Source organism: Mastomys coucha, unplaced genomic scaffold (assembly GCF_008632895.1).
Source record: "Mastomys coucha isolate ucsf_1 unplaced genomic scaffold, UCSF_Mcou_1 pScaffold3, whole genome shotgun sequence".
Classification (NCBI taxonomy): Eukaryota; Metazoa; Chordata; class Mammalia; order Rodentia; family Muridae; genus Mastomys; species Mastomys coucha.
The window spans coordinates 59388944-59415635 of record NW_022196909.1 but is presented as its reverse complement, the minus strand read 5'-3'; the positions used below and the strand labels follow the sequence as shown (position 1 = coordinate 59415635).

The following is a 26692-nucleotide window of genomic DNA, read 5'->3' as shown; positions in this document are numbered from 1 at the left end:
AGTAAAATATCTGATAAACTCAAGTGTTTAAAATGTTTAATAGTTTTAAATGGATCTTTATAAAGTTTTCTACACAATATACACCTTAACAAAACCTCTTGTCAAAATGACAAAAGTATTCACTGGATATGTATTCTGACTAATATGTTACAATCCAAATAAAATGAGGAAATACTATACCTTATTCAAAGGGAGTTTCCACACAATTTTAACCACAGTTAACCACAAACTTTTGTTCATTCAACAGAAAACACAAATAAAACAGACCATATAACTTTTTAAGACTTCTATAGCAACCTAAATGAAATGTTCCTTTATTATACTGCTTACAATATCTTCAGCTTACTTGGAATTCTAAGGAATTTCCTCCCCATATAGTACTATTAAGGTTATGGGATTCAAAGTTTGCAACACTGTTGAATGGATGTAAGAAACACCCTATAAAACATTTCAAGCTCTTGCTATTATTAAAAAGGAGTTAATTCTAAAGCCTATTTTTTCATAAGCGTGTTTTCTTCCTCTAAGAAATAGAAACTGTAGCACTTATTGTAATGTCTCCAACTGAGATGAACTCCAGCGCTCAGACTCTTTAAATGCTGCTTGTTATGGAAGTACTTAATATTTCTATAGAAAGACAAATGTGTTAAATGTGTTACTTATTTTCTTCCTATAAATATTCCAAATTGTTATTAATACTCAAAAACCTAGCATCTAGAGGGTAGGGGTGGAGCTCAGAAGTAGAGTATTTCCCCCACGTGTACATGCCCACAGTTCAGCCTTCAGAAACACAAATTTAAAATGATAGGTAATTTTTGACTCCAATATATATCCAAGGAACAAAAAACACACAAAGTGTGAAGATTACTGATGAAAATAATAAGTGTTACGTACTTGGTTTAAATTTTTTTCTTTTAAGTCTGTTGTTTAGAAGAAAGAATTTATTGACATACAGATATGAACACAATTTTCTCAAATGTTTAAGGGTGTTAGAAATTATTGCATTAGATGTTAGAAAATTTACCAAGTTAGTATTCTTGTCAAGATGTATTTAATTTTTGAGAACTACTTTAAAGACTTTGTGACTGCTACTGATCCTCCTGCCATTTCTCTTCAGAAACTATACATCAGCGTGACATTAAACTAGTGACATTCTTAATAAGGTAGATCTAAACATACTATTCAATATAATTAATTTTGACTGCAAAGTCAAATAAATTAATTTTATCAATGCTTGCTTTTCAGTAACATTAACTTTTCTACACGAAGAATGTCTGTTGGATCATTATACAACCAACTATAAACATATATCTACATAAAAGATTAGGTTAAAATTCCCAAAACTTAAATACACATTTATAGGTCTCCTTAAAATTACATGCGACTTGAGTGTGCCAGACCCTTATTTATGTATTTCTTATGGTCAGCTATCTCACAACTAAATTTATTTTGTGGCTCAATAAAAGCAAAAAAGAAAGAAAGAAAAAATGCTAGCCAAAACCAAATAACAATTACCAATAAAGTTTTAAAAACATATACATACATGATCTTTCTTTGTAAAAATTACAATAATAGTATTGTATTCCATAACCTTTATATAGACATTGACATATTTTTATACTGAAACAAAATACCTGCCACATATATTCAATTTTAATTCCTTTTTGGATATCAGTCTGATTTATAATTTTTATACACAGTACACTCATATGCATATACACTAGTGACTATGAAATTTGCAATAATGATTATAAACCAAGAACAACAACTGTAAATTATATAACTAAGGAACTGTTTGTATCTCTTGGAAAACAATTATTTTCTACACTTACAATACTGTCAATCTGTAAAATCAAAATAGAGACTAGGCATCTATGAAGAACCATGCTATTAAAATAATAAATATTATATTTATAAAATCCAAAGACCTTATTTTCCAATTATAAATCCAAATAGTCACTGACACCAATCAGTAAAATGAGCCATTCCAGTTTACACTAGCAAATTTGAATTTTATCAGTACACAAGAGATCCCGATTTATAGCCATCTTACTGTCCCTAAACATATTCATCTTCTATATATCTACTCACTGCCCACCTAACCTGGCTAAGGAAGACACTATAGTTTTCATTTTTGCTGCTTTTTTAATAACTGCAATTTTCTTTTTAAATTTCTGTACTGAACTTCTCAACTTAAGACTAAATTTCCAAGATTTTCTTTAAGTAAGAAGTGATATTCTTTAACAAATGCTTAATAATATTCATTACTTCTACCACATAATTTAGAATTATATCAATAAATCTAAGTAGCCTGAATGTACTTTGAAGCAGAAAACAGGTTATGACAATCCTACTATACATTATATATCATAATTATATATTATATGTTACATATTACATAATAATGCACATTTATTATTAATGTACAGTTAATGGTTCAATCCTCTGCTCTATCACTGTAACTAGCCCTTAAAAAAAAGTATCAAAAAGGGAAAAGGTAGAGGCTCTCTTGCAAGACGTTTTATGTAGATATAGCTTTTAAAGGATTCAGTTGTCTCATTTGTTTTGGGAGAAACAACTCTTACTTTGTTTCCTAGACTTCTACTATACTAGAATTGTTTATAACACAGAAAAAAATCTCCTTTAGGGTAACAATCTGCATTATGTAAATCTGTTTTCTATGAACCTTGAACCAAACTATAAATGTATGTCAGGGCTAAGGCTGGAACCCTGGCCACATGTTCAAAGTCCTGGGATCCTTCCAGAGCACAATGAAAAAGAGAGAATAAAATATATGTGAGCCTCTGTGGGTAAGGCCCTGAACACTCAGAGTTAGGAGAAGACTAAGATAAAACTCCCACTGAACAGTTGTGCCTTAACAGTAGACAACTGGTTACAAAAGATAAGCTAGTAAAATTTATGGTTTACTGTCATGAAATTTGTAAGTCTTTTATGTGATTCGGCTTTTGAAAAAAAAGCATTAAAGTTTTGCTAGTGCTCTTTCAAAATTAATTTTCACACACACACACAAAATTTAAAGAGACAATCAGGCAGATAATACTTTTTTAAAAAAGAAGCTGTATTGCAGTGCATTAATAAAGCAATATAAATAGGAAATTCAGTGTATCCAATTTTTGATGATTAATCCACAACAGAAACTACTTTTTCACACTCCCATGATCTCCAGGATTCAAACAAAATTCTCTACAATCTCACACTTAGTGCAACTAAATACATATACATGTGCACACATACTTTATATCACTGTCTCTATAACTTAGGAAGAAATTTTATTTTTAAAAACTTTTACTACTCATTTTAAAAACTTTATTATCTAGGATAGATATAAATGAGAAGACACTTGAATGACCTTTACTCTTAATGCAGTACAAGTCCTTTATGGCATACAAATGCACATTACAGAAGAGCCGAATGCCCCAGCAGTCGGAAAAGAGGCACCTGGAGATGTATTTTAATTATCAATCACAAGTACCTAGGGAGTTTTAAAGCATCTACTAACTTCAAGTCTCATTTTTATTTCCATACGCGTTTTTATCTTTCAAAACTTAAGTAATTCTAAATATTGCAAAATATTGTCTTAAATTGCCAAATTACTTAGTAAATAGCTAAATCTCTCATAGAGGTAAATAAATTTCTTATTGAGATGAATCCAAACTATAGTTCGTGGCTATAAACATGAAAAAACAACACACAAAATTTTGTCCCAAGTGTTTATTTACAAAGTAAATATATTACATGTAAAAAAAGATAGGAAGAAATTTTCTATAGTAAAAGCTCACTGAAACTTATAATTTTTCTATTTATTTATTTTTATGCAGATACATGATCATTAATTTTTAATAAAAAATACTTAATTACAATCCATGCTGCTTCCTTTAAAGGAAACGTTAAGGGAAAATAGTGCTCTTATTCAATATCATAAGTTGAAAGATAACTTTTGAAAAGTAGTTATAAAAATAATGTGATCCAAAGACTCATACTCAAAGCATCTGAAATAAACAATAAAAATACAAACTGGAGCATATAACTACTTAAAAATAAATATAAAACCACTCTGAACATAAGAAATATGCATACACTTTTAAAACAGAAGTTTACTTGAACAGTTTTTAAAAGCAAGCTTTAATTTGAGCACAATGTCCCAATGAGTACAGAATTTTCTTCTAAACTGATAAGACTAAAAGAAATACTTAACATCTAAATTCATCATCATGATTCGTGATAATCCCTTTAGTCACACAGCTACCTAACCCATTTCCAAATCCTGTGAAAGGCTTGGCCATTGCACTTTCCTGCCCATGGCTCTTCCTTATTACAGTGTATCTTCAGCACTTGAAGAGACAGAAAGGCTCCAAAATTCTAACTGCATTTAAAATGCATAACTGAGTCAGCAGTGCAGCTTGCTCTAACAGCACGCGTTTCTAGAAGACCAGGAAACCTGGGTCTTTAAAGCTGATGCTTCTACACAAGAAGGCGAGTTCAGTTGGTTCCTGGCTACCCCAAAGTCATCCACTCCAGAGCTCAAGGGTGCCCAAAACAACGGGTTACCTGTTCCAGCCAGGCTGAGGAATGTGGCCAAATCATTTTTATTGATTTAACCTTTACAGGAATGCTACATATCCTCAGAGCAAAACATTTTGAATGTATTTATAATATGATACACTTCTGAAAAGCCATGAAAAAGAAAGCTAGGAACAAATCTAGACAGCTCTCCATCCTTGGTTGTTAGAGGAGTTTATTTTTATTTTAAACATTATCAGTGGACCTACATACAAAATAATTCTGCTTGGGGAAACTTACTTTGGCGCGATTGTATTAGAAATAAAAATTTATTTCAGAGTAGAGAAGGTGCATTTTAGTAAATTCTAACTTTAAGAACTATAACTCCTAACTTGACAATGATTGACAATTTTTTAACAATTTCTAAAGGCTCCTTTGACACCCTGAAGCGCATCCACCTTGAAAACGACAAACATATCAAACTAAAGCTTACAGGGCATAGTCCTCACGGAATAAACTAAAAGTTGTACTCTGGTTATATTCTGGGCATTTACAGAGAAAGTTCTGTGGAGTCTATCTCTCTAGCTCCCTGCAGGAGCCAATGCCTACACTAGGTTCATTTGCCAAATAATAATTCACAGTATTATGCTTCCTCACATTATGCTCCATCATTAGTTAACTTGAACCTCACTTCTCAAAAAGTTCTACTTTCACTGCACACTGTTCTCTTCAAAATGCAAACAAGTTTTGAGCATTTCCAGATGTAGCAGACTCTCTCTCTCTCTCTCTCCCTCTTCTCTCTCTCTCTCTCTCTCTCTCTCTCTCTCTCTCTCTCTCTCTCTCTCTCTCTCTCACTGTCATATAAACACAACTCAATTCTAAATAACAACATAATAGAAGCAGAGTCACTGCTTTCTACCTCAACACCCGTGTGTTTGAAATGGGAGCCGACTGACAGCCTTATCTCCAGTGAGGTCCTGAAGGCTAGTTACCAGCGCAGTCTGCAGGTAGCTGCCATTAGGTAAAACGGCAGAGTATTTCCGTAGCAGACAAGATTCTGCTGAACTGGGCTTTCTGAAACTCTAACAGCTACTGAGTATACAAGAATAAAGGCAAATGCTGTTGCTCTTTTCAAACTATTAGCTTAGTTTTAATCCCAGGTAATATAACTGGAATTCAACTACATTATTTTCATCTTGCCATCAATTTTTTATACAAAACATCTTAGAATGCATGAGACTACGCTAAATGAAAATCAAAATTATTTATATGAAGCATACTTCTCTGAAGTAGGACTGGGAGCCCCATGAGATATGGGAGGTGGCAAGGGTGAAAGTTTTCAGAAAGCACTCACTCCTCCACAACACTCAAAACGAGGGCTTTTCTAGATGCTTTCTGGGTGCTCTGGAGGCGAACCTCACCCAGGGCCATGTGTCACTCCAGAGGCCCATCATTTCAGATCACTGCTAGAAACACATGCTAAGCCAGGTAACATACGACACAGGAAAAGACCAAGAGGAGAGTGGAAAGGTAAAGTAAGAATATGTATAACCTTCGGGTGTGTTATATTTGCTTTATAAAAGGAATTTTCTTGAGAAAAAAGCAATAAGAAAATATAATCAACTTAGACTATAATCAATTGTTATTTTGAGGAAGCACAAATAGCTCATAAGTTTGCTTTCAAGTTATTTACTCTAAGAATCATGCAAAGTAAATAAACTGCCTTTACTACTTGGTCATCAGACTTTTAAAAAAAAAATTCCAGAGTGCAGTCCATTAAATGTTCCCAGAGCCACACTTGGCTGTTCTGGTCCACGCACCATATCTAGTTGACCCACAGCTCTGCCTGAGGCATAGACCAGGGGAGATGAGGGGCGAGACAGGGCCTGCCTTAGGTGCTTTTTTAAACAGACACACACCCCTAGGTAAATTAAAATATGAGAGCCATCGGCTACCGAATTTATGTCAGAAATAATAAGCAAAAGCAAAGATGAACACGCAAAACGTTCATGGCAAGTTGTCTCCAAAAAACATCGCAGTTTGTTTACAATAAAACGTTACATTGCAGCTTGTTTATAATAAAACGCTACGCTTCCTTTCTTTTCCTCTCTTTGGCCTAGAGCTGTGACCATAAGTAATTCTAAAGGAAAAGTAAAGACAGACACAACCTTGTAAGATGAATAAACCAAAAAGTCATTATTTATTTCTCCAGTATGTTTTTAAGCACATATCAATCTATATCCCAAATACTTTTATTTTTAAATTAACGTTCTGTGAAAACAGCCCACGTATCTAATGCTGCTTATGATTCTAATTGAGTGTATGAACGTGTCAGCTGGAACTGTACTATTTATTTGTTACCTTTCCTTGCTTGAGTCTGTTTATCTATTAGCTTTCCGGGCTTAAGATTTCCTGGGCCAGGTGCTGTGCTAACCCTTTGAAAACACTGCTGTTTAATTCTTACAACTCCCTTCTATGAGGGGTCCCCTAATTACTCAGGGAAGGGAAAAGAATGAAGTCAGGAGGCCTGATCACGGCCACACAACTGAATAGCTGACAAGCTAGCCCGAGCCTTTAACTCTGGACAGTCCCTTTACAATATTACACTGGCCTTCATTTCCGGATACTTAATTTCTTCTATAAAGGTACTGTTCTCAGAAGCACAATCCTCTATACTTTGACAAAATACTCAACAGGTCATCTCTGTGTCTCCATCTATTCTAGTCCATCACTATACAGAAAAATCACTGGGGAATCGAAGAAACTAAGAAAAAAATAAAAGGCTATCAAGTGAAAAGGTTGTCTAAATTTGATCAGAAAATGAATTTCAAGAAACTTTTAAATTCTTAATCATTATAATCAGTACTCTTATCAATGTCCATACCACCCTTAACATGATTAATAATATCCTTTAGGAATCAAAAATTCAGCTTTTATAACACTAAGAATTTACAACTATCTTAATTTATAACCTAAAATGATAATGGTCAAACACTGGTCTTCCAACAGGGGGCAGGTGGGAAGATGGCCACAGGGGTTAAACATTTCACATTTCCAGAGATCTCAAAAGTCCAACAGCATTCCTGCACCCACATATGACTTGCCATGGAATAATGACTAAGCTAACAACTTTACAAGTTTAAATAAGAAGGCTCACCTGTTAATGTAAATACATAGACAAATTTTACATAGATTTAAAGTCATAGGTACAACATTTTAGAAAAGAAAATAATTTTACATATTAGTTTTAATAAGAAACATCCAAAAGTTAGATGATGGTTTGTCATGATACCTTCCCTAAAGTATACAACCCAAGGCACTAGAGATCAATGGAATGGGCAAACAACAGTATAAATACAAAACTAATTTTGAAATAATAAAGTTCTTCTGTAGTTGCATGAGTACTGAGGTTCTGACTCTGCTGTCCTGCCTATCAATGAATGCAAGAAGTTAGAAAAAGATACCATGGGAAAGAAAAGGAGATTGGTTTGGGTAAGGCAATTCACTGTCTTTATTTTAAACCCCACAGTATTCCCATTATCAGAAGCCACAAAAATGACAGCATTAGATATGTGGGCTGTTTCACAGAATGTTAATTTAAAAATCAAAGTATTTGGGGTATAGACTGATATGTGCTTTTATGTAGCCAAAACAGTTAAAGAAACAGAGAATAAACTTTAAAATGAGAAATGTCTCAGTACTCACTAATAGTAAATATATAAATATATATATTTGAGAATGACTGGGCACTAGAGATGTGCACAGCTCAGTGACTGGGTGTTTGCCTAGCATGGATAGGCCCTGGACTTGATCCCAGCATCCAAAAATCCAAAAGGTTAAATTGAAAATATCCCAAATAAATTAGCAGGAGAATTTGGCAACAGGGGAACTAGGAGGAGGAAATGGGACTGTAGTCCAGACAGATTTCCTGAATGTGCTAATGGTTATGAGGAAATGGCAAGAGGTGGAGAGAGTTCTGTCACTGCTAAAGCTATGTTTATGAGAAAACAGGATGCTAAATTACAGGATGCCACAATCTCAGCTCTTTAAATTATAAGTATGTTTGTGTGCATACTTGAGGAATCCAAACTAGTAACAAGAGCTATATTTACACCTAAAAGACAGGAACATATACTATAGTATTACAACTTAGTTAGTTAGTAGTGAACTCTAATATTTGACAAGTTCATTTTCCTGAATCAGTATAAAACCTTCATTTCCCCACATTCAAGTTGTAAAAAATAGAGCAAAGTTCTCCAAAATAAATATTCTCAGAAGAAAAAAAAGGCCTGATAGAAGCCTGACAGACCAGCAAGAACTTAAGTTAGTGTCTGAATCTCCATCATACTCACAAAATCTTAAGCAAGGATATACTGTCTGATTCCCTCACCTATAAGAGGCACCTACCCCAAAGTTTCCCATGACAACTAGATAAAAAGTAAAGTGCTTACTTACATTCTATCTGACAAAACTTGGAGAGTTATTAAGTACAATTAGCTTTCTATCCCTTTAATTTACTGCAGCACACTTGACTATTCAGTTTCCCCACAGTGAGCACACAAGTACTGCAGCAGCAGCAACATCACCATCACCATCAGCATCACCATCAGCATCAGCATCATCAGTGGGCTTGGAAAGCTTGTTAAGTGTAGACTCTGAGATTCTCCTTTAAAGGAGGGCCTGCACCTGAGTAGGAGCAGCAGGAAGTCTCAGTTTGTTAGGCCTGCTCCAGACAACACTAAGTAAGGCAAGGGTCCAGCTGCCCACTTCTCACTGAGCAGAGTATCCAGTAGCTTTCTACTAATTGCTCATTCTCAGGAACTCAAGAGCCCAGAGAGAAAAGGTGAACCTAATTCTACTTCCAAACACAACTTTCACATGTGGAGAGAAACTTATGTCCCCTTACCCCTGAATTTACCCACAATGACCAAGCACTTGCACAACGGTCTCCTGAAAAGTGCTGTCTTATTGTTACTTGAGGCATCCTGCAAATCATGACACTGCATATCAGCTACTAGCTTGTCCTCATGCTATCAACAATTTCTCATCAGATAGGTTGTCCAGATGCCTTGAAGGATTTTTGCTTTTATTCTTTAGTTGTGATTATAATCATGATGTCTTGCTCATGTATGTCTTTCCACTATGTGCAGATGGGCACATACACACACTCTTCCCCCCTCCCTCCCCTCTCCTCACACTGCCTCTAAGTTCGTAGCATCACAACTGCACAATATTCCTGAAGCAGTATCCAGTGGTTGTGAACCAGGCTAAGTTTGTGAAACATGCTGCTGTTGAGTAAGATCATGTTGCTCCTAGCATATTTGAGACTCTCAACAATCACTCTCTAATCCTCACTCCAAACTCTCACCAGCAGAGGTCTTGAGCTGATGGGTAGACTTTGCATCTAGTCCTCTTCTGATATTTTAGAGCACTTTCTTACTGATAAAATAGTGTTCGACTGTGATTGCCCGTTTCTCCCCCTCTTCTCTTGCATGGTTACTGATTGAAGAAAAATATTTATGTAGATAGGATACTGTCAAGCCAAAGAAGAATTCAAGTTCTGTTTATTGGCACACATGGTGATGTGCAGTACAGAGCTGCTGCTATGGTCAGCAGTAGAGGGAGGACTGACCACTAACTGCTTCAACTGCTTTCCCTAGAATTTCAGAAACTCCCTCATCTAGTAGGACTGCACTTACCTTACCTGTGCTTACACCTTTAATTCAGATCTGTCTTTAATTGCAAATATGTTCTGCTGTTCATTCACACCTATATGAACTTTTTTCCCCATAGATGTCCTGTGCCCTAGATCCTAAACTTTCAATAGAGAGCTCAGACCTGGAGCCTTCCCTTTGAATGGCAGCTGGTAGAGCTGTGTAAGCCATCAGGTGGTTAGTAGTTTTATGAAGGTCTGGCCAATGCCTTGTAAGAGACTACAAGGAAGGGAATGCTCACACATTTAACAATCACTGAGAATTAAGAGTATCAAGAAGCAAGTTAATATTTTGGGTGCAGAAACTATATATAAACCGGTACTTGTTTTTGACTAGAAAGGCTCAAGGAGATAAATAAAAAAAAAATACTGACACTGTAAGGTGAGTCTAAGACAAAAAAGAATACGTGGAAAGAGAAAAAGAGGAGCACTTCAGAAATAAGCAATGGCATAAGCCCACACAGAAAGCCAACAGGGAGACAGTGGACCACACAGAAGACTGGAAACCCTAAAACTCTCCACGCATGAGGCTGTAACAGGATAGCTTAGCTCCCACCATGTCCTATCCTCCAATCAAGCTTTATTCTTATAGGCTTAGACACCTCTCCATGAAGCCTAATTGAATCAGAACTCAACAAACCTGATAAGTCTGACAAAAGAATTATATATAAAGATGTTTTTGAGAACATGAAACGGAGAAACGACCTATTTACCTATGCTGTATCACATGGACGTTTTAAAGTAAAAATGTGACACAAGCTGTCAAAAATATCACACATTCTCAAAGAGTAATAGATGTAAATATAATCAAGTACTACAAGAAAGGCCAAAGGTACATTCATAAGACTATAAAAGAACATGCCTGGTGTCTTTAAAAGGCAGGGTAGGCTGTAGATGGTCAAACTTTTTACCAAAGCACAAAACTGTAAAATCAGTTAGAGGCCAACAGTTTTAGAGGCTCAACTTTATGAAATTATGCTCATTAAAAATCATTTGAATGTTACTGTATCCATTTTTCAAGCTCAGTGGAACATTTTATCATGTACCCTTATCACAAAAAAAAAGAGTAAACATTATATACATCCAAGATATCATATATATAATTGTTTGATATTGATTTAACATCATTCACTTTAGACATTACTCACAAAACTAGAAATAATCAATTATAAAAATATATTCATAGAAGTCCAAAACCCTTTTTCTGAAGTCCACTTTGGGAATCAGGAGTTTTAAACATTTCCGAGCTATGACTCTGTTTAAACAGCAAATTTTAAGATGCACATAGCATCTCAAACAGGCATGGAGGGAGCAGCTCTTGCCTAGAGAATGAAGGGAAGAACTTCTCCAGGCTGGTGATGAAATGTCCAAAGCTCCACTGAACACAATTTGAAAGCACCAATTTTAAGATCAGATTTTTAAAAAAAAATGTTTCTGCCAGGCAGTGGTGGTGCACACCTTTAATCCCAGCACTTGGGAGGCAGAGGCAGGCAGATTTCTCAAAAAACCAAAATAATAATAATAATAATAATAATAATAATAATAATAATAATAATAATAATAATAAATTAAATAAATAAATGTTTCTACTTAATAGTGCTATTTCCCCAGTTCAAAGTTGGAGATCTGACTGATTCAACCAACTATCTGGATTTTATATTTACTGTGGAGATATAGTTAATGACACTGGTTGCTGACTACATAACAGTGTACCATAAGCTTCCATGGAAGAAATATCTTCACCTCCAAAACATGGGACAGTCCTAAAACCTGATACAGAGTTCATGGACTAACTCAGTTGTGTTGAGACAGTGCACAGTAATGTGCTTTTCCTGCTGCTGTTGGTAGGAAGAATAAAACTTCTGTCCCATTGTAGCAATGGTGAAGGATTTCACATATGCACTTCTGTGCATTTACACCTCCATTAATGGTGTGTCTACTTTAGGACTTCACTTTGATTTCCTTCCCTGCCCTATCCTGTTGTGTTATAATCCTGCTGTAAACAACCCTGACAGATGCCTCAAATCTTTTTTGGAATTAAGATACAAATGATAAAACTCATTGTTCAATCTATACCATTAGCTTCCCATTGCTCTAGAACACTGGTTCTCAACCTGTGGCTTGCAACCCCTTTCACAGGGGTCATCTAAGAGCATCAAAAAACAGAGATATTTAAAGTTCATAAGAGTAGCAAAATTACAGTTATGAAGTAGTGACAAAAATAAATTTATGTTTGATAATCACCACATCATGAAGAACTGTATTAAAGGGTCACAACATTAGAAAGATTAAGAACACTGCACTAAGATAAAGACCTTGGGCTTTCTCTTTTAACTAGTTTGTCAAAATATCTTTTATTCTCCTGAATTAATTATCATGGCAGAGGCTCACTGCCTCCATCTGCTAACCTAGGCCTAGTCCTGGAAGCTTCCAGCCTCTGTGCAATCTGATCTAGGTCTAGAATGCTTCCAGCCTCTGAGACTTACTGCTGAATAAGCTCACCTTTTCTTTTGCTTTCTGAACTCTTGCTAGCTGGTCAACTCAGCTGTTTTGGCTCAAAACTCCTCTCCATGTTGACTGATTCATGCTGGCTTCTCCTAAATGGCTCTGCTTGACCTCAAACTAACTCTAGCAATCTGTTCTAATCTTCTGGCTACTTCTCATTCTCTTATTTGTTTTGTTTTTACAGCCTGCTCTCTCTTCATAATGTCTCTGTAAAACTCTCATGGTAAAACTGCATCCTTCTTTTTAGCACAGGAGAGTTGGGTATTTCCTATTCTGTCAAACCTTTCTCTGACTTTGTCTGCCACTCAGACATCACTTTCAAGAAGGGTGCTTCCTTCCACAAACTAACATTACCTGTGTTGTTTGGGATTAAAGGTGTGTACTAAGGGCCTGTCTGAATTCCAGCCATAGGGATTAAAGGTGTGTGCTAAGGCTGAGCCACACCATAACTAGAAACAGCTTTTTTCAGTGTGATCAAATATCCTGCAACACTAGTTACTATTCCCATCAGTCCCAAAGACCTAACAAGCTAACCTGTGCAATGTCTGACTGATTTGTTACTTTCCTTCATTCCTGGTGCCATTGTCTCCCCCCGCCCCCAATTCAATTCCCATAGTGCTACTTACCTATTCTCCTCAATCAGTGGCACATCATACCTGCCACTTGGCAAACACCTTAGAAAGGTTTCCCATGCCTACGCAAAAGATTAAATTCCCTAGCCATCCATTCAGTCTGCCACATTCCAATACTGATCCCCAGTCTTAACAGTATTTTCTACAAACAAATTTCCTCCCAGATACATTAAGCTCCCTGTAGCTCACTCCTAGTCCAGGCCTTGATCATGCGCTCTCCTTTACTTGTGATGTTCCTTCTCTGTCCTGTCAGCTCCCCTAGGTTCCTGAAGGTGTAAACAGTATCTATCTAAAGGAAGAGATCACATGGTAGTGTTTGCAGAAGATTCCTCCCCGCAGTGCAGCTGAAAGCCTCCTAGCAACCTCTGTACTACCACAGGAGAACATCAGTAACCTTTCTTTACATACTTAGACTCTCAATCGTTGGCCTTTCCATGTCTACCTGTGGGAAAGAACCTACTTACACAAGTATCTAAGTGTATTTAACTACTAGTTGGTGAGTCCAGGAGAACTGAAGCTGCAGAATCCATTTGTCTCCTACTGTGTTGGGAAAAGGCCTTTTAAAGGAGCTGCTTACTGGCGAGGAAAAAGAGTTGATGATGTAATAAGAACCTCACCCTCTTGAGCAGCCACAGATGCCTTCACAAAGCAGAGCTTAACGTACACTATACTTCACACTCCATGAAGACAGAAACATACTTATGGTATGCACCTGCCTCCCATATACTAAGCCAGGACTGTACAAATTAGAGATTGTGAGGTCAAATTCTACCCAGGCGACTTAATACCCATGTTTCTGTATAAATCTTTAATGTCTCTGTACCTAAGTCCATCTATAAAGTAGAAAAGTCAAAAATTGCCTCATGCAATCAAGAACCACAAGACACAAAACATATACAGACTGTATCAGCAACATAAGCACACAAGAATCCCCATGCCTAGGCCTCTTACATATCACCTAGCCTCATGCCTGCAGAACACGGGAACTCAACAAAATATATTGAATATGGGTGGCTAGATGAATAACAATTACTTAAATGGTAAGAAAAAAGACTTAAAAACAAATGTGATAAGTTACAGGAAAACAAGGCATGCTAAAGAAATTATATAAGTAAAGAGTAAAAATACTTTATACTTTTAAAAGGACAATTATAATTGCAAACAAAGAAGAATGGTAGGCACATTGTATAATTTAAAAAAAAATGTTTTCAATTAAAAAAACCCATAAAATCTGAGTTTATGACCAAAGAAGCTAATAATAAAGAATTAATCATTACATTAGGCAGATAATGTGATAACACTTGGTAGTTTAGGATTAATATAGGTAAATTAACCTACAGTGAACAACTGTGTTTTTAAATAAAGTCTATTTCATTTATTTATTTGCACTTATGAAATGATTTATTCAGTTTTCTTTTAAAGATATATCTCCATGTTTTCTCACATTACAAACATGAAGTTTTACAACTCTATTTACAATCTTCGGGTAATAGATGTGCAAAAAAAAAAAAAAAAAAAAAAAAAAAAAAAAAAAAAAAAAAAAGAAAGAAAGAAAAGAAAAAAGAAGACCTCAACATACAACACAAAGACAGAAAATGAACCCAAAAGGAATTGCCATCATATGGAAAAACAATGCACTTCAATAACTACAATCGCCTTAAAGTAAAACGCCATTCAGATTATAACATCTACAGCTTTCAGAACACAGTGACCTTAAAGTAAAACCTTTAAAACTTTAACTGGGTTAATAAACATAAATGCAACAGGCTATACTTCCCATATATATTATAATACTAGCATCCTAGGAGAATGCACATGGCAGAAAGAATTCAATAAGAAAACATAAACATATGTGACTGCCTTACATGGAGAAGGGTGGTGATTTTTCTGAACAAACCATCAAAGCAATGTTAAAGTAGGATCCACCAAGCTTAACTCATAATGAGGACTACACTAGAATCTTCTTCATTAATTTCTTTAAAAATGTGAAATCTCACTACCCCATAAAAGCTAAACTGTACATCTGTCATTAAGTCTTAGTCACTGCTGTATTACTGTGAGGAGACACCACAACTAAAGCAACTCTTATGAAAGCAAGCATTGAACTGGGGGCTCGTACAGTCTCAGAGGCTTGGTCCATTATCATCATGGCAGGGAGCTACATCCTGATCAGAGAGACAGGGGCAGACTGGGCTTGGCATTGGCTTTTGAAACCTCAAAGCCACCTTCAGTGACACACATACTCAGCAGAGCGTCACTCCCTGGTGACTAAGCATTCACATATATGAGCCTATGAGGGTCATTCTTATTCAAACCACCATATTAGCATACACAAATTTTTGAAAAACTACATTGGATTTTTTAAGTCACTCCTATTTATTGGGTTTCGTTAATTTAATGTGCTGATCTTTATTTAAACATTAAAATTATAGTTTTTCAGTGTAATCTCTAAAATAGTCTAAAATTAGACAAAGGGTTATCTGTCAGTAATGTAAATAAGAAAACAAAAAAAATCAATTAATATTCTAGGTCCATGCAACTCACAATTAATTCATGTTGCTGGTATTCTCTCTTATTAGAAATGAATTTCCCCTGATTTGCCTTTTAAACAAAGATCCTTGCTTTAAACTAATTTTAAGTAAAACTAGAAGGTGACTCAGATACACTCCATTTTCAAAGGTTTCACATGTCATAGGAAAAACAAGTCTTGAGCCAAAACTGCAATCAAAAGTAATGCTGCAGCCATAACACAAAAGTATATATAATTAGGTCAAAGACTTTAATGCACAATATTGTAAACTCCCAAGAACATGGTCCCACAAAAGCAGTAGTACGTCTGAAAAAGAGACATGAAGTGTTTCTAACAGAGTTAGAATGCGAAGGACATCCATCAGAGTAGGGATCCTGGACGCTGTTCTCACTTCTAGACACAGAGCCATCCCATGGTAGACAAGCAGTTTTTGAATGAATAAACCAAAAGCATTAGTAATAAGTACACAAGAATATTCTAGAACAAATGTGGTCTAAGACCCATTTGTTACAACATAAGGATATTACCCAGAATAGTAAATCACCTACATTAGATGATCCCAATGCACACCACTGAATTCCACTGTCATCACTGGAAAGCTGCTTGCTTCACAGAGCAATAGCAAACAAAGCTGGGCACCCAGAGGCGCTACGTTGGACTAAAGGTTTTAAATGAGAAGGGGGAAACTGGAGGGAAAAACTAACTTCAAAGTAAAGAATTACTAATGAAAATAATGGCTGGCTGCTGAAAACTGCTAAGTATATCACCATGTCTGTTAAGGAAAGCCTACGGACCATGAAAGCAGCAAAGCTTGCAGGATAAAGGTGTTTCCGTCAGCTCCATTTCAGATTCCGATTGTATAAAATTTAAGACATCGCAGTAATGTCTAAATGAAGGAAGTTTTCAGAGCGATCTATAATAACTGATAACAGGACTTAAAGCAAATAAAAGGATTATGCCTGGGATTAATGAAAATGTTTTCAATAGTATACACCATTGTTTTAAATGAGTCCAATATTGTAGTGCCATCTCAAATAAAAAAGCAGAATGAAAAACTAAATAAATGCTGACAGTTAGAAAATTAAGGAAAAACAAGAAATGGTCAAATGAACACTAATTAATAGCAGAGACAGTTGAAAGGAGTGGAGAGCTGATATTCAAAAGACCAGGTATTAAGTCCTAAGCTAACTAAACAGCTACCCTGGGGCAAATCGACCCTTTTCTACATCTTCATGAATCAATAAAGGATGGGCCTAACCAATTTCTAAGATATACTCAGATTTCTAAATAACTGACCAATTTCTAAGATATACTCAGATTTCAAAATAACTGACACTATTAAAAACAGTTTTCTTTATCTCTGAATACCAGATCAATGGTCCACAATTTAAAAAGAAAAGAAAAAAAAGTGCTAAAATTCAGTTCTACTCCTATAATCTAACAAAGTCTAATTTAATAGCCACTTACATAGATAAAGTTCATTGAGCAGGTACTATCAATGCAAATAATTTATACACATTATCTGACTCATCCACCTTAGAGATGAATATTGCTCCTGCATCTTATAACATTGCAGAAAACAGCTGGACTCTGCACTATCTGCCAAACTTGACTACACTGCCTGCTCCTCCCACCATCCATATGGTGTCTGTAAATATAGATCTGTCAGGGAAGCAATGAAGAGGGCTTAGGTAAATCAGAACTCTAGATGCAGAAAGCCACGCTTAAAACTACCTTCATGCATATAAGAAAAATTTCAAAAGCAATGTAGTAAGAGGACAAAAAGAACGTCACAACTGAAATGAAGCAGTCATTTGAGTTTCTAAGGATTATCAAGGCTCCTATTTCCTTCTACTTGGAAACTTTTAAGATTGCAACTATTGCCTCTCTCCTCAAGGCTGTCCTCCCAAACACAATGTCAGTACCACCACAACTGCACATTTATCAGACACCTACAATATGCCAGCTAGAACATATCAGGAAAAGAGTTAAAGCCCTGGAAACAGGGCTGGATGAAGACAAACACAGCACTGTCAGAAACTACAATGGGGCCTTTTGTGGGAATATTACCAGGCCTCTCATAAGGATAGTACCTGGAGTCAGATGCGCAGATGGGACAGCATAAGAAGTCAGAGCAGACCTCAAGGAGAATAGCTCAGGCCAATGACCCTCTAAGCTCCAAGCACTGCTCATGCTCTGCATAAATGTACAGTGCACTGAAATCTCCAATCCTTTCTCACACGCTATGTCCAAGCTGACCAACTCAGTTGTGTTTTAGACCTCATCCCTAGGCTGGACCCTCCAACATGTCAAGTTAATAACTCCCTACTACATTTGTCCTTCAGATTCCCAAATCAGCCTAGTTACCTTGACTACCGAGTCCTATGCCTAGCACATGTGGCTATAGGAAAGAAACGGCACCTGCCTTTGCTGAGTGGCAGATAGCTTATGCTCTCTCTGCCCACCTCCTTTCCTAACATAACAACTCTTCACAACTCTCAGCAAGCTTCCTACCCCCCATCATTGCCAGCAGCCTGGCCTACGCCTGCAGGTGGGTAAGACAGTGAGATGCCTCCAATGAGAACAATAAATCAGCATCCACCAAGGGGTGAAAACAATTAAAACTGCAAATAGATACAGTGAAAGAAAGAGAGAGAGAGAGAGAAAGAGAGAGAAAATGGGTACAATTTCTCATAGAACACCTGGCGTAACCCCTCTGTAGCACCCTAGACTGTCAGCAGAAGAAGCCCATTGAACTGTAGTGAACTATGCCTGGTGTTCTATCTGTATGAACTACACTCCTGCAGGCTGCTAACCTACAATAGACAAACTTTTACTGAACTGGTCAGAAGAAGACACATTCTATCACTTTTCTTATGTTTAAAAATGAATATGTTAAATATACTCAGTCTCTTAATTCCATTGAATGGGCACTGATATGTATTTCTCTATTAGTCAGAATTCAGTATTATAGATCCATTTTTAAAAATTGAACTGGCCATTTACAACTGACCATTTCTGCCATTCAAAAATAAAATCGCTACCATGATTTAAAATTAAGGTGATAAATTGGTTGGATTTTTGCATACTGCAGTTACAGCACAATTCTACACTCAAGCAAGAAAAGCAGAGTAAAGAAAACTGAGAGATTTCGGTCTCTAGTCATGCACTAGCTAAGCAACCCACTCATTAGTCTGGTTGTTTTTACTGTTTCTATCAGGATTGTTTCAAATCAACTCTCTAAATGTAAAATTACTTCATTAATCAACTTTAAAAGTAAAATGGATTGCAAAGACCCATGTCTGAAATCTGAGAATACAGCAAAAAAGCATAAAAAGAAATGAAAAATGAAAGCCCTTAAAATTTGCACTTGAATTTGTTTTGGAGCTTGTTGAAATGATTCCTAAAAATTCATCTGGAAGCATAAAAATAAGAAGGGGCCAAAAATATTTTAAAAAGAAAACTTATGTGGACAGACTTGAACTATAACACCAAATATTAAAACACATTAAGAAGCTATAATAACTACAATAATGCAGTGCTGGCAAAGGAAGAGACCACTCAGTGGAACGAAGCGGAGAGGCAAAAGGAGCCACTTATTATCTGATAAAGGTAGAGTTTCAGCTGGGAGGGGAAGAAGGCTTATGGAATTTGTGGTGGGGGCACACTAGCAAATACATTCAAAGCAAAACTGCTTTCACTTTGAGCCCTCCCTGATAACATTAAAAAAAAAAAAAAACGCAAAATGGACTAAGTGTTAAAACTGGAGAAATCAAACCTTAATACAGAAAAGTGTGTAGGGATCATGAGTGGAAATTGAGAGGACTTCAGGTTAAAAGTAGAAGCAAGACTATGAAACTGACTAAGCTACGTTTTTAAAAAAGGAAAATTAACACACTTTTAAATCACTAAATAATCCTTTTAAAAAAAAACGAATGCTAGGTAGAATGAAATGCCAAATGGGATCCACAAGACAGGAAACTTTTGAAATATCAGAAGTCCCTAATAAACTACAGGAAAACAAGAAGATGGTAAAACCTATGCTAAGAATAAGAACATATAAGTGTGCACAAACACACACGCACACACACACACCACACACATACACACACAGACACACACACCGCACACACACAGACACACACACATACACACACCCCCCACATACACACACATACACACCACACACACACCACACACACACACACACAGACATACAGACACACATACACACACCCCACACACACACACCCCACACACACACATACACACCACACATACACACACACACACACACACACACACCCCCACACACACACACACAATGTAAGTGACCAATGTATTTTGAAACTCCGTGGCCAAGCTGTTAAACATCACAACATTGTGTTTCTACTGTTGTCAATGAGAGTGGGGGTGCTCTCCGAATGAGACAGAAATGTAAATCAATCCAGCTTCCTTGCGGGAAAACTTAAAAGTTAGTACCAAAAAGGGCATTAGACTGAAAAAATATTCTTTGATTTCAAGGTAATAAGTCCCAATATTTTATTTCATATTGTTAATAATACTGGAAAATCTGGAAATAACAATAGGGGATTAATAAAGTTTAAGAACACACATATTGTTCATAATATACTAGGAGGGAGGCAGACATTACAAAAGCACAATAATAACTAAATATTACTAAGAACCATTAAAAAAGAAAACAAATAGAAAAGCTAGAGAGATAGCTCAGCAGTTAGGGGCACTGGCTGCTCTTCCAGAGGACCCACGTTAGATTTTCAGCACCTACCTGGTAGCTCACAATATCTGTAACTCCAGTTACAGGTGATCCAGCACCCTCTTCTGGCTCCCTCCAGCATCAGGCAAGCAAATGGTACACAGACATACAGGTAGAGAAAATACCCCTGCATACACACGAAATGAGAAGGAATAGCTGCCACACGGCCACAGCCCTGGTGTACAACGTGCCTTTGGCCTTGCCCCAGGGTACAGCAGACTGTCTCATTTCTCTGCCTTTGTGATCTTTCTGCCTCCTTGAGCTTAGAGAAATTGGTAGCTGTTCAGTTTCTTTAAGGGATGGAGCACTTTCTTCTGTTTTTAGGGCAACCACTCGGTATTAACAGAATTGGACAATTTTCATTATAATTGACAATCAGATACTTGTCAGTGATACCAACCCTTGGAAAAATTCTAAGTAGTGATCCTAGCTAGAGCCTGCAATCCAAAGGCAAACAACTTACTGCTAGTAAGTTAATACGGAAAATGGCAGCTGTGGGACTGAAAAACAGCAAAACAAACAGGGGCAACTTGGAATCAGCAACTGGAAGAATTTGGAGTGAAATCCTCCCAGCATGCAGGGATTAAGTCTACACTTCCTCATGTGAAAAATGCACACAGCCAAGCCCTACATATCCTATACAGATCCCATTTGTATACAATCTGAAGCCTGAAGTTTTTAAAGGAATAGGAAATATTAGCAAACTTACAGGGATGCCTCATTTGGCTCTAGCTCCCTTTCTGAGGTGAAATTCATAGGGGAAAAACTTAGCCTCTCAATGCTGAATGTACTATTAGGGGCGGCCTCTCCCTCAGGTCTGAAATGAAGGAAAAGTGAACACTTATTCCAGACTCACAGCCAACAATAACCTTTACATTCTGAATCCAGCTTAGGTAGATTGCTTGTGAAGATGTGTGCAAAAGTATTTAATATAAAGTGCTGAATTTGGTTTTCCTTTTCTTTTTCCCGACTTTCTTAAATGGTCTTAGGTCTATAAGATACAAATATTAGGCACAACCATTCCAAACTTTCTGTTTTCTTTTTATACAGAGCTAGTTTTATAGCTCAGAGGTCAACTTCTGCAAAATCTCGACGGTAAATATTTTCAGCTTCATAGTCACATGGTATTTGCCACAAATACCTAGCTCTGCTATGCAGCATGAAGACAGAAGTGGCTATAAACAAAGGAGCTTCACTGAGGGCCAGGGAACATCACTCACTGAACCAGGGATGCAGCAGCGTGCTGACTCATGCTGTGCAGACACTGAGGGCCAGGGAACATCACTCACTGAACCAGAGATGCAGCAGCGTGCTGACTCATGCTGTGCACCATCTGCTGCTCACCTACTGACTTATGTATTGTTTTTATAAGTTTATGAGATTAACTTTAAAATACTTGATTTTCTTAAATGAATATTAGGAAAAAATGTCTAGTAAAACTGTGAAAGAATAATTATTGTTAAATTTAGATAAAAGATACATGAGATACATTATGCTATGATTTTACGAATCTGAAAATGTCCAAATTAGCAATTAAAAATACTAAGTAAATCAATTTAGTGTCACAGAAAAAAAATGATATTCATCACCTTACCATAAAGTACACACTTAATATTTTAAATATAATTCATACACCATAACAGAAAAGTGTAACAAAAAGTCCATTACACTATAATGAAAACTTAAAAGTATATAAATATATAACCTTATAAAGTTTTCCATAATTTAAAATATAGGCAGGCTCACAAAATTCAGCTTCTAAATCAGTGCCTTTCCCTATCTTAGCAATCACAAAGGTTATCAGGTTTTAGTTTTAGAGCATAATTTTTATAAGAAAGAGATCATATTTCACATATAAGCTTATTAATTTTCAAATGAAGGCCTAAATCTTTATTTCTCAATTTTAACCTCTAAGAACTCAAAGGTCCTCAGTAACTAAGACTGTAAAGAGATGCTGAAAGTGGAGCTAATGCCACGATCGTCATGCTTCCTCTTCCCAAATGGGAATGGACTCCTTTATTAACACTGTACTGAGAGCAGAGGCGGAGGAGAAGCTGCAATCAGCTACAATTGGGACGTGAAGTTATTTGATTAATTAATTAGTTTTAAAAATGCTTTCAATGAGTTGCTTTGAAGTATGTCTCCTAAGAAACTATATGCGATCAAACGTATCAAGATTGTGCTTTGAAGGATCATTACCACACCACAGTAGAGTTAACCTGGTAAGAGGGCTATCAATACACACACGAGGAAGGCCTTTCAACTTTCCACACAAATATTCTTTTAAACCACCTGATAAATCACTGGGAAAGAAGTGGTATTACCTTGTCACCTCTTCCTATAAGATCCCTGTGTCTTGAAAAGCTCACTAAGAGCTCAGTCCTTTCAGGGTTCCCTATCTGCCACCCCTCACCGAGAGCTGATAATCACCATCAGGAAGAATTCTTAAACAAATGTGCAATTCGTCAAAGATTCAACATGTATGATCTTTTTTAATGCGTTGCATTCCTTACAATGATCTGAAATGCAATGGTTCAAATATTATCAAAATTTAAAACTACTTTGAATCAGGCTCACAGAATTAGAAAAATTAAGAAAAACTGCGAACTTCTCTGAAAACCTTCTGAGTATCCATGAAAAGGAGAACCAGTAACTCTCAATTTTCAAATACAGTGCACCGCCGAAGCGCACTATCCAGTTCTGCCAGTCTCACTTGGAGCTATTTAAATGTTATGACATTATTTTACTTTTGTTTAAATACAAATTATATTAAGCTAAGGTTTACACATTTTATTTCAATTTCCTTCTTTACCATTAATCAGTTTAAAATAGCAACAGAAGTACTGTGTAAAGACGTACTCACATCATGCTCTGCAACTCAGCCGCAAAGCTTATAGTCTTCCCTGCATTTCTTCCACTACTTGAAGTGGCAGTAGACATAGGGCTGGCTGCAGTATTATTCATCTAGATTAAAAGGAAAAAAATAAAACTTACACACATATTTAGCTATATAAAGTACACAAAATAAAGGCAATGTTGAATTACTTCAAAAAGTATAGAAACTTTCAAATTTCTGATTAACTTCAGTTTTGTATAAATTCAGTTCCTTCTACTCAATGTCTTTATTCAAATGAAAAGTAGTACTGCAGGGGTTGGGGGGGATGCTTAGTCAGTTCAGGTATCAACTGCGTGTGTGACTACCACACATTCAGTGCCTACTCTACAGAATGTAAGAGAACTGGAACACTCTTTAAACTACTTTGGCATGGCTTCGTACTTCTCCAGAGTCTGGCACTCTACCCAAAGTCTCATTAGAAACTCTTCAGGGAGGGTCCAATATCCCCTTAACACACTTTCCCCCACTTCCATCCAGATCAATAAAAACAAAAGTCTCTTAGGGAGCTAGAGAGTTGGCTGTGGGCACAGTGCTTAGCAAGCACAAGGACCCAAGTTCAGATCCCAACCCACTCATGAAAACTGGCTCAGCAGCAACTCCTGTAAGCCAGCACTGGAAGAGAGAGAGGCAAGGTGGATCCTGGCTATCTTCTGGCAAGTAAGTTTAGCTGAAACGGAGAACGCTAGGATTTGAGATGGCTTTGAGGACGACCTATCCTGCATTACTGTAAAATGATAATAGAACTGTTGCTCTAGTAGGCAGACACCACATATGTAATCATTACTGAACACTGTAAGCACCTGGGACAGGATGTAGCACCTACTATGGATATTTTTCAAACAGAAATAGTGTTCTGAGTAAAATGAATAATATGCAGAAGTGGCTAAAGACAATCTGGTATCAACCTCTGCCCACCATACACATGCATGTGCCAGATATGAGCATGCATGTTCTCTCTCCCTCCCTCTCTTTGGGAATACCAGTTAAGAGTCCACTGAAAGAAGTTCTTATAACTATAATATACAAAATGAGAAAACTATAGCATAGTCTAGCTCTCATTTGAACCAAAGCCTAAATTACAGTAGAAATTCAATCAACAGATCAAAAGTAGGCATTATAGTTTATAATCTTATGAGCATATAACTCATTCAATTTTATATATGGCATTTTCTTTATTAAATCAGGCTGGCATTTCATGAGAAAACTAGCCAATCCTAGCACCTACCTTTTTATTTACTGTACTAGCCAAAGAACTAGCCAAAAGAACATAAAAGTCATTGAAGTTGGTAACGTACCATTACCATACAATAAATATATAATGAATATTACTTCCTATGTTCATGTAAACTTTGGAGTAGCATAATTTCCCATAAATTAGAAATTAGAAATACTTTGTAAATTCTATGGAAGAACATACAAACCTGAGAACATTGAGAGAGCATGTGACAATGAGGTTTGGGCATAGTCTAGTTGGTAAGGCAAGTTCTAGAGTTAGTGCTATCTAAATGGGTGGGTTGCTCACACCACTGCAGAAGACAAAGCACAGGCAGAGGACAGAACTTTCCATGGTGACATCTGACCTAAAGATGCTGGAGAGGCTGAGTTGAGCGTAGCCTGTGTGAAGAGGAGACAGGAGACCTCAGCCTGCAGATATCTTCCCAAGTGGAAGCATGCGGCTCAATCCTATGCATGGCCTTCTGCAGCCTATAAAAAAACACTCTCCCACTCTGCACATCTCAAAGACAGCTCATTATCTCCTTGGGCATCCGTGTCACTGGTTAGCTTTCCCCACACAGTTCCTGGCAAATCACACGATGTCCACATGGGGTGGCTGTCTCCTGAGGCCTTCTGGCTAACTGCCAGACTATCAGTAACAAAAGAAAACATGTTTCACCTGATTTCTGTGAAACATATGAGATGAAGTGAAAAAGAAAGTCTTGCATAAAGATCTGATTTCAATGGTTGGCCTCAGAGGCCTTGGTTCAAGTCCCAGCTCTGCCTCTTTGTGAGGGCTTTAGAGAGGTTACTTCATTTCTCTTTGCTTCCATTATCCTGTCTATAAAACATGAACTACTTCTTAAAGACTATTGTGACAATTTAAAACAATCTTGATACAGTGCATACACAAAAAGTGTTAGCTATTAAAATAAGGATATTTAAAATATTCCTAGAGATGACAAAAGCTTTTATATTGATTTAGAATACCTTTACTTCAAAAATGCAAGTCTGAAAATGGGTTCTTTAATTAAGAGACCTCCAGAATTCAAGGAATATTACACATTTTATAAAGTCCTTTGACACCAACTGCTAGGCACTCTACCTGGATACCAATCTCATCTTTAACACTCCCTGTACTCCATGATGTGCAAGAAGACAAGAAATTGACTTACTTCCCCTCCTGCTCCACCACTATCGCCTTCTACAAACTCAGCTCTTTCACGCCTAATTCATACTCCATATGGCTGCCAAATTCACTTTCACAATATGTCCTTCTAATCTGATCAAATGTGTGGAATATGCTGAAAGTCACCAAGGGAATCTAGATGAGTGTCATGCCTCAAGGACAGGACCCATGAGAGAAGGCTACAGGAAAAGCTACCATGCTCAACTGCCTGAGACAGGCCACTTTTGAAAAGGTGATACACAAAGATCTACAGCAAATAGCACCTTGATTATAGTATAATAAGTAGGTAGGGCATACTTATAAAACACCCCAATACTCTTCTGACTTATGCTGAGTGCCCTAGGGCCCAGGCTAGAATTAAAAAGGGCACAGAGCATTTGTGCTCTGAAAGACAGGAAAAAGGAGAAGGCTTCATTCAAACTGAATCTACAGCCAAACACATAAAAAATACTAATGCTAAGAAAGGCTATCACTTTCCTTTAAGCCTAAAGTCATTCTGTTTTTCACAAAGACTTCAGAAATAATTACTATTTTTTTATAAACAAAATAAGAAACAAAAGTGCCTACAGTCCCTTGTTCTGTTTTGTTTTTGAGACAGTCTCATGTGTTCTGAGATGACACTGAACTTGGTAGGTAGCCTCCCTGCTTCCACCTCCTACATGCTGTCATCTCAGGCTTCCAGGCATGTGCCATCAAACTCCAGCTTGAAACTTGGAT

The 26692-nt window shown here is 36.7% G+C and overlaps 2 protein-coding genes across 14 annotated transcripts in view; one reads left to right on the top strand and one right to left on the bottom strand.

Annotated features, from left to right (window-relative positions):
- The window catches only part of Runx2 (RUNX family transcription factor 2), a 313975-nt gene that overhangs the window by 4537 nt on the left and 282746 nt on the right, over positions 1–26692 (top strand). The gene's annotated exons all lie outside the window — the stretch shown is intronic.
- Positions 1–26692, bottom strand: part of Supt3h (SPT3 homolog, SAGA and STAGA complex component) — a 353506-nt gene that overhangs the window by 318380 nt on the left and 8434 nt on the right. For all 4 annotated transcript variants that reach the window (XM_031348370.1, XM_031348369.1, XM_031348372.1 and 1 more), the window contains one exon: positions 23539–23639. In XM_031348370.1, coding sequence (XP_031204230.1) covers positions 23539–23639 — 101 coding nt within the window. The remainder of the gene's footprint in view (positions 1–23538; positions 23640–26692) is intronic.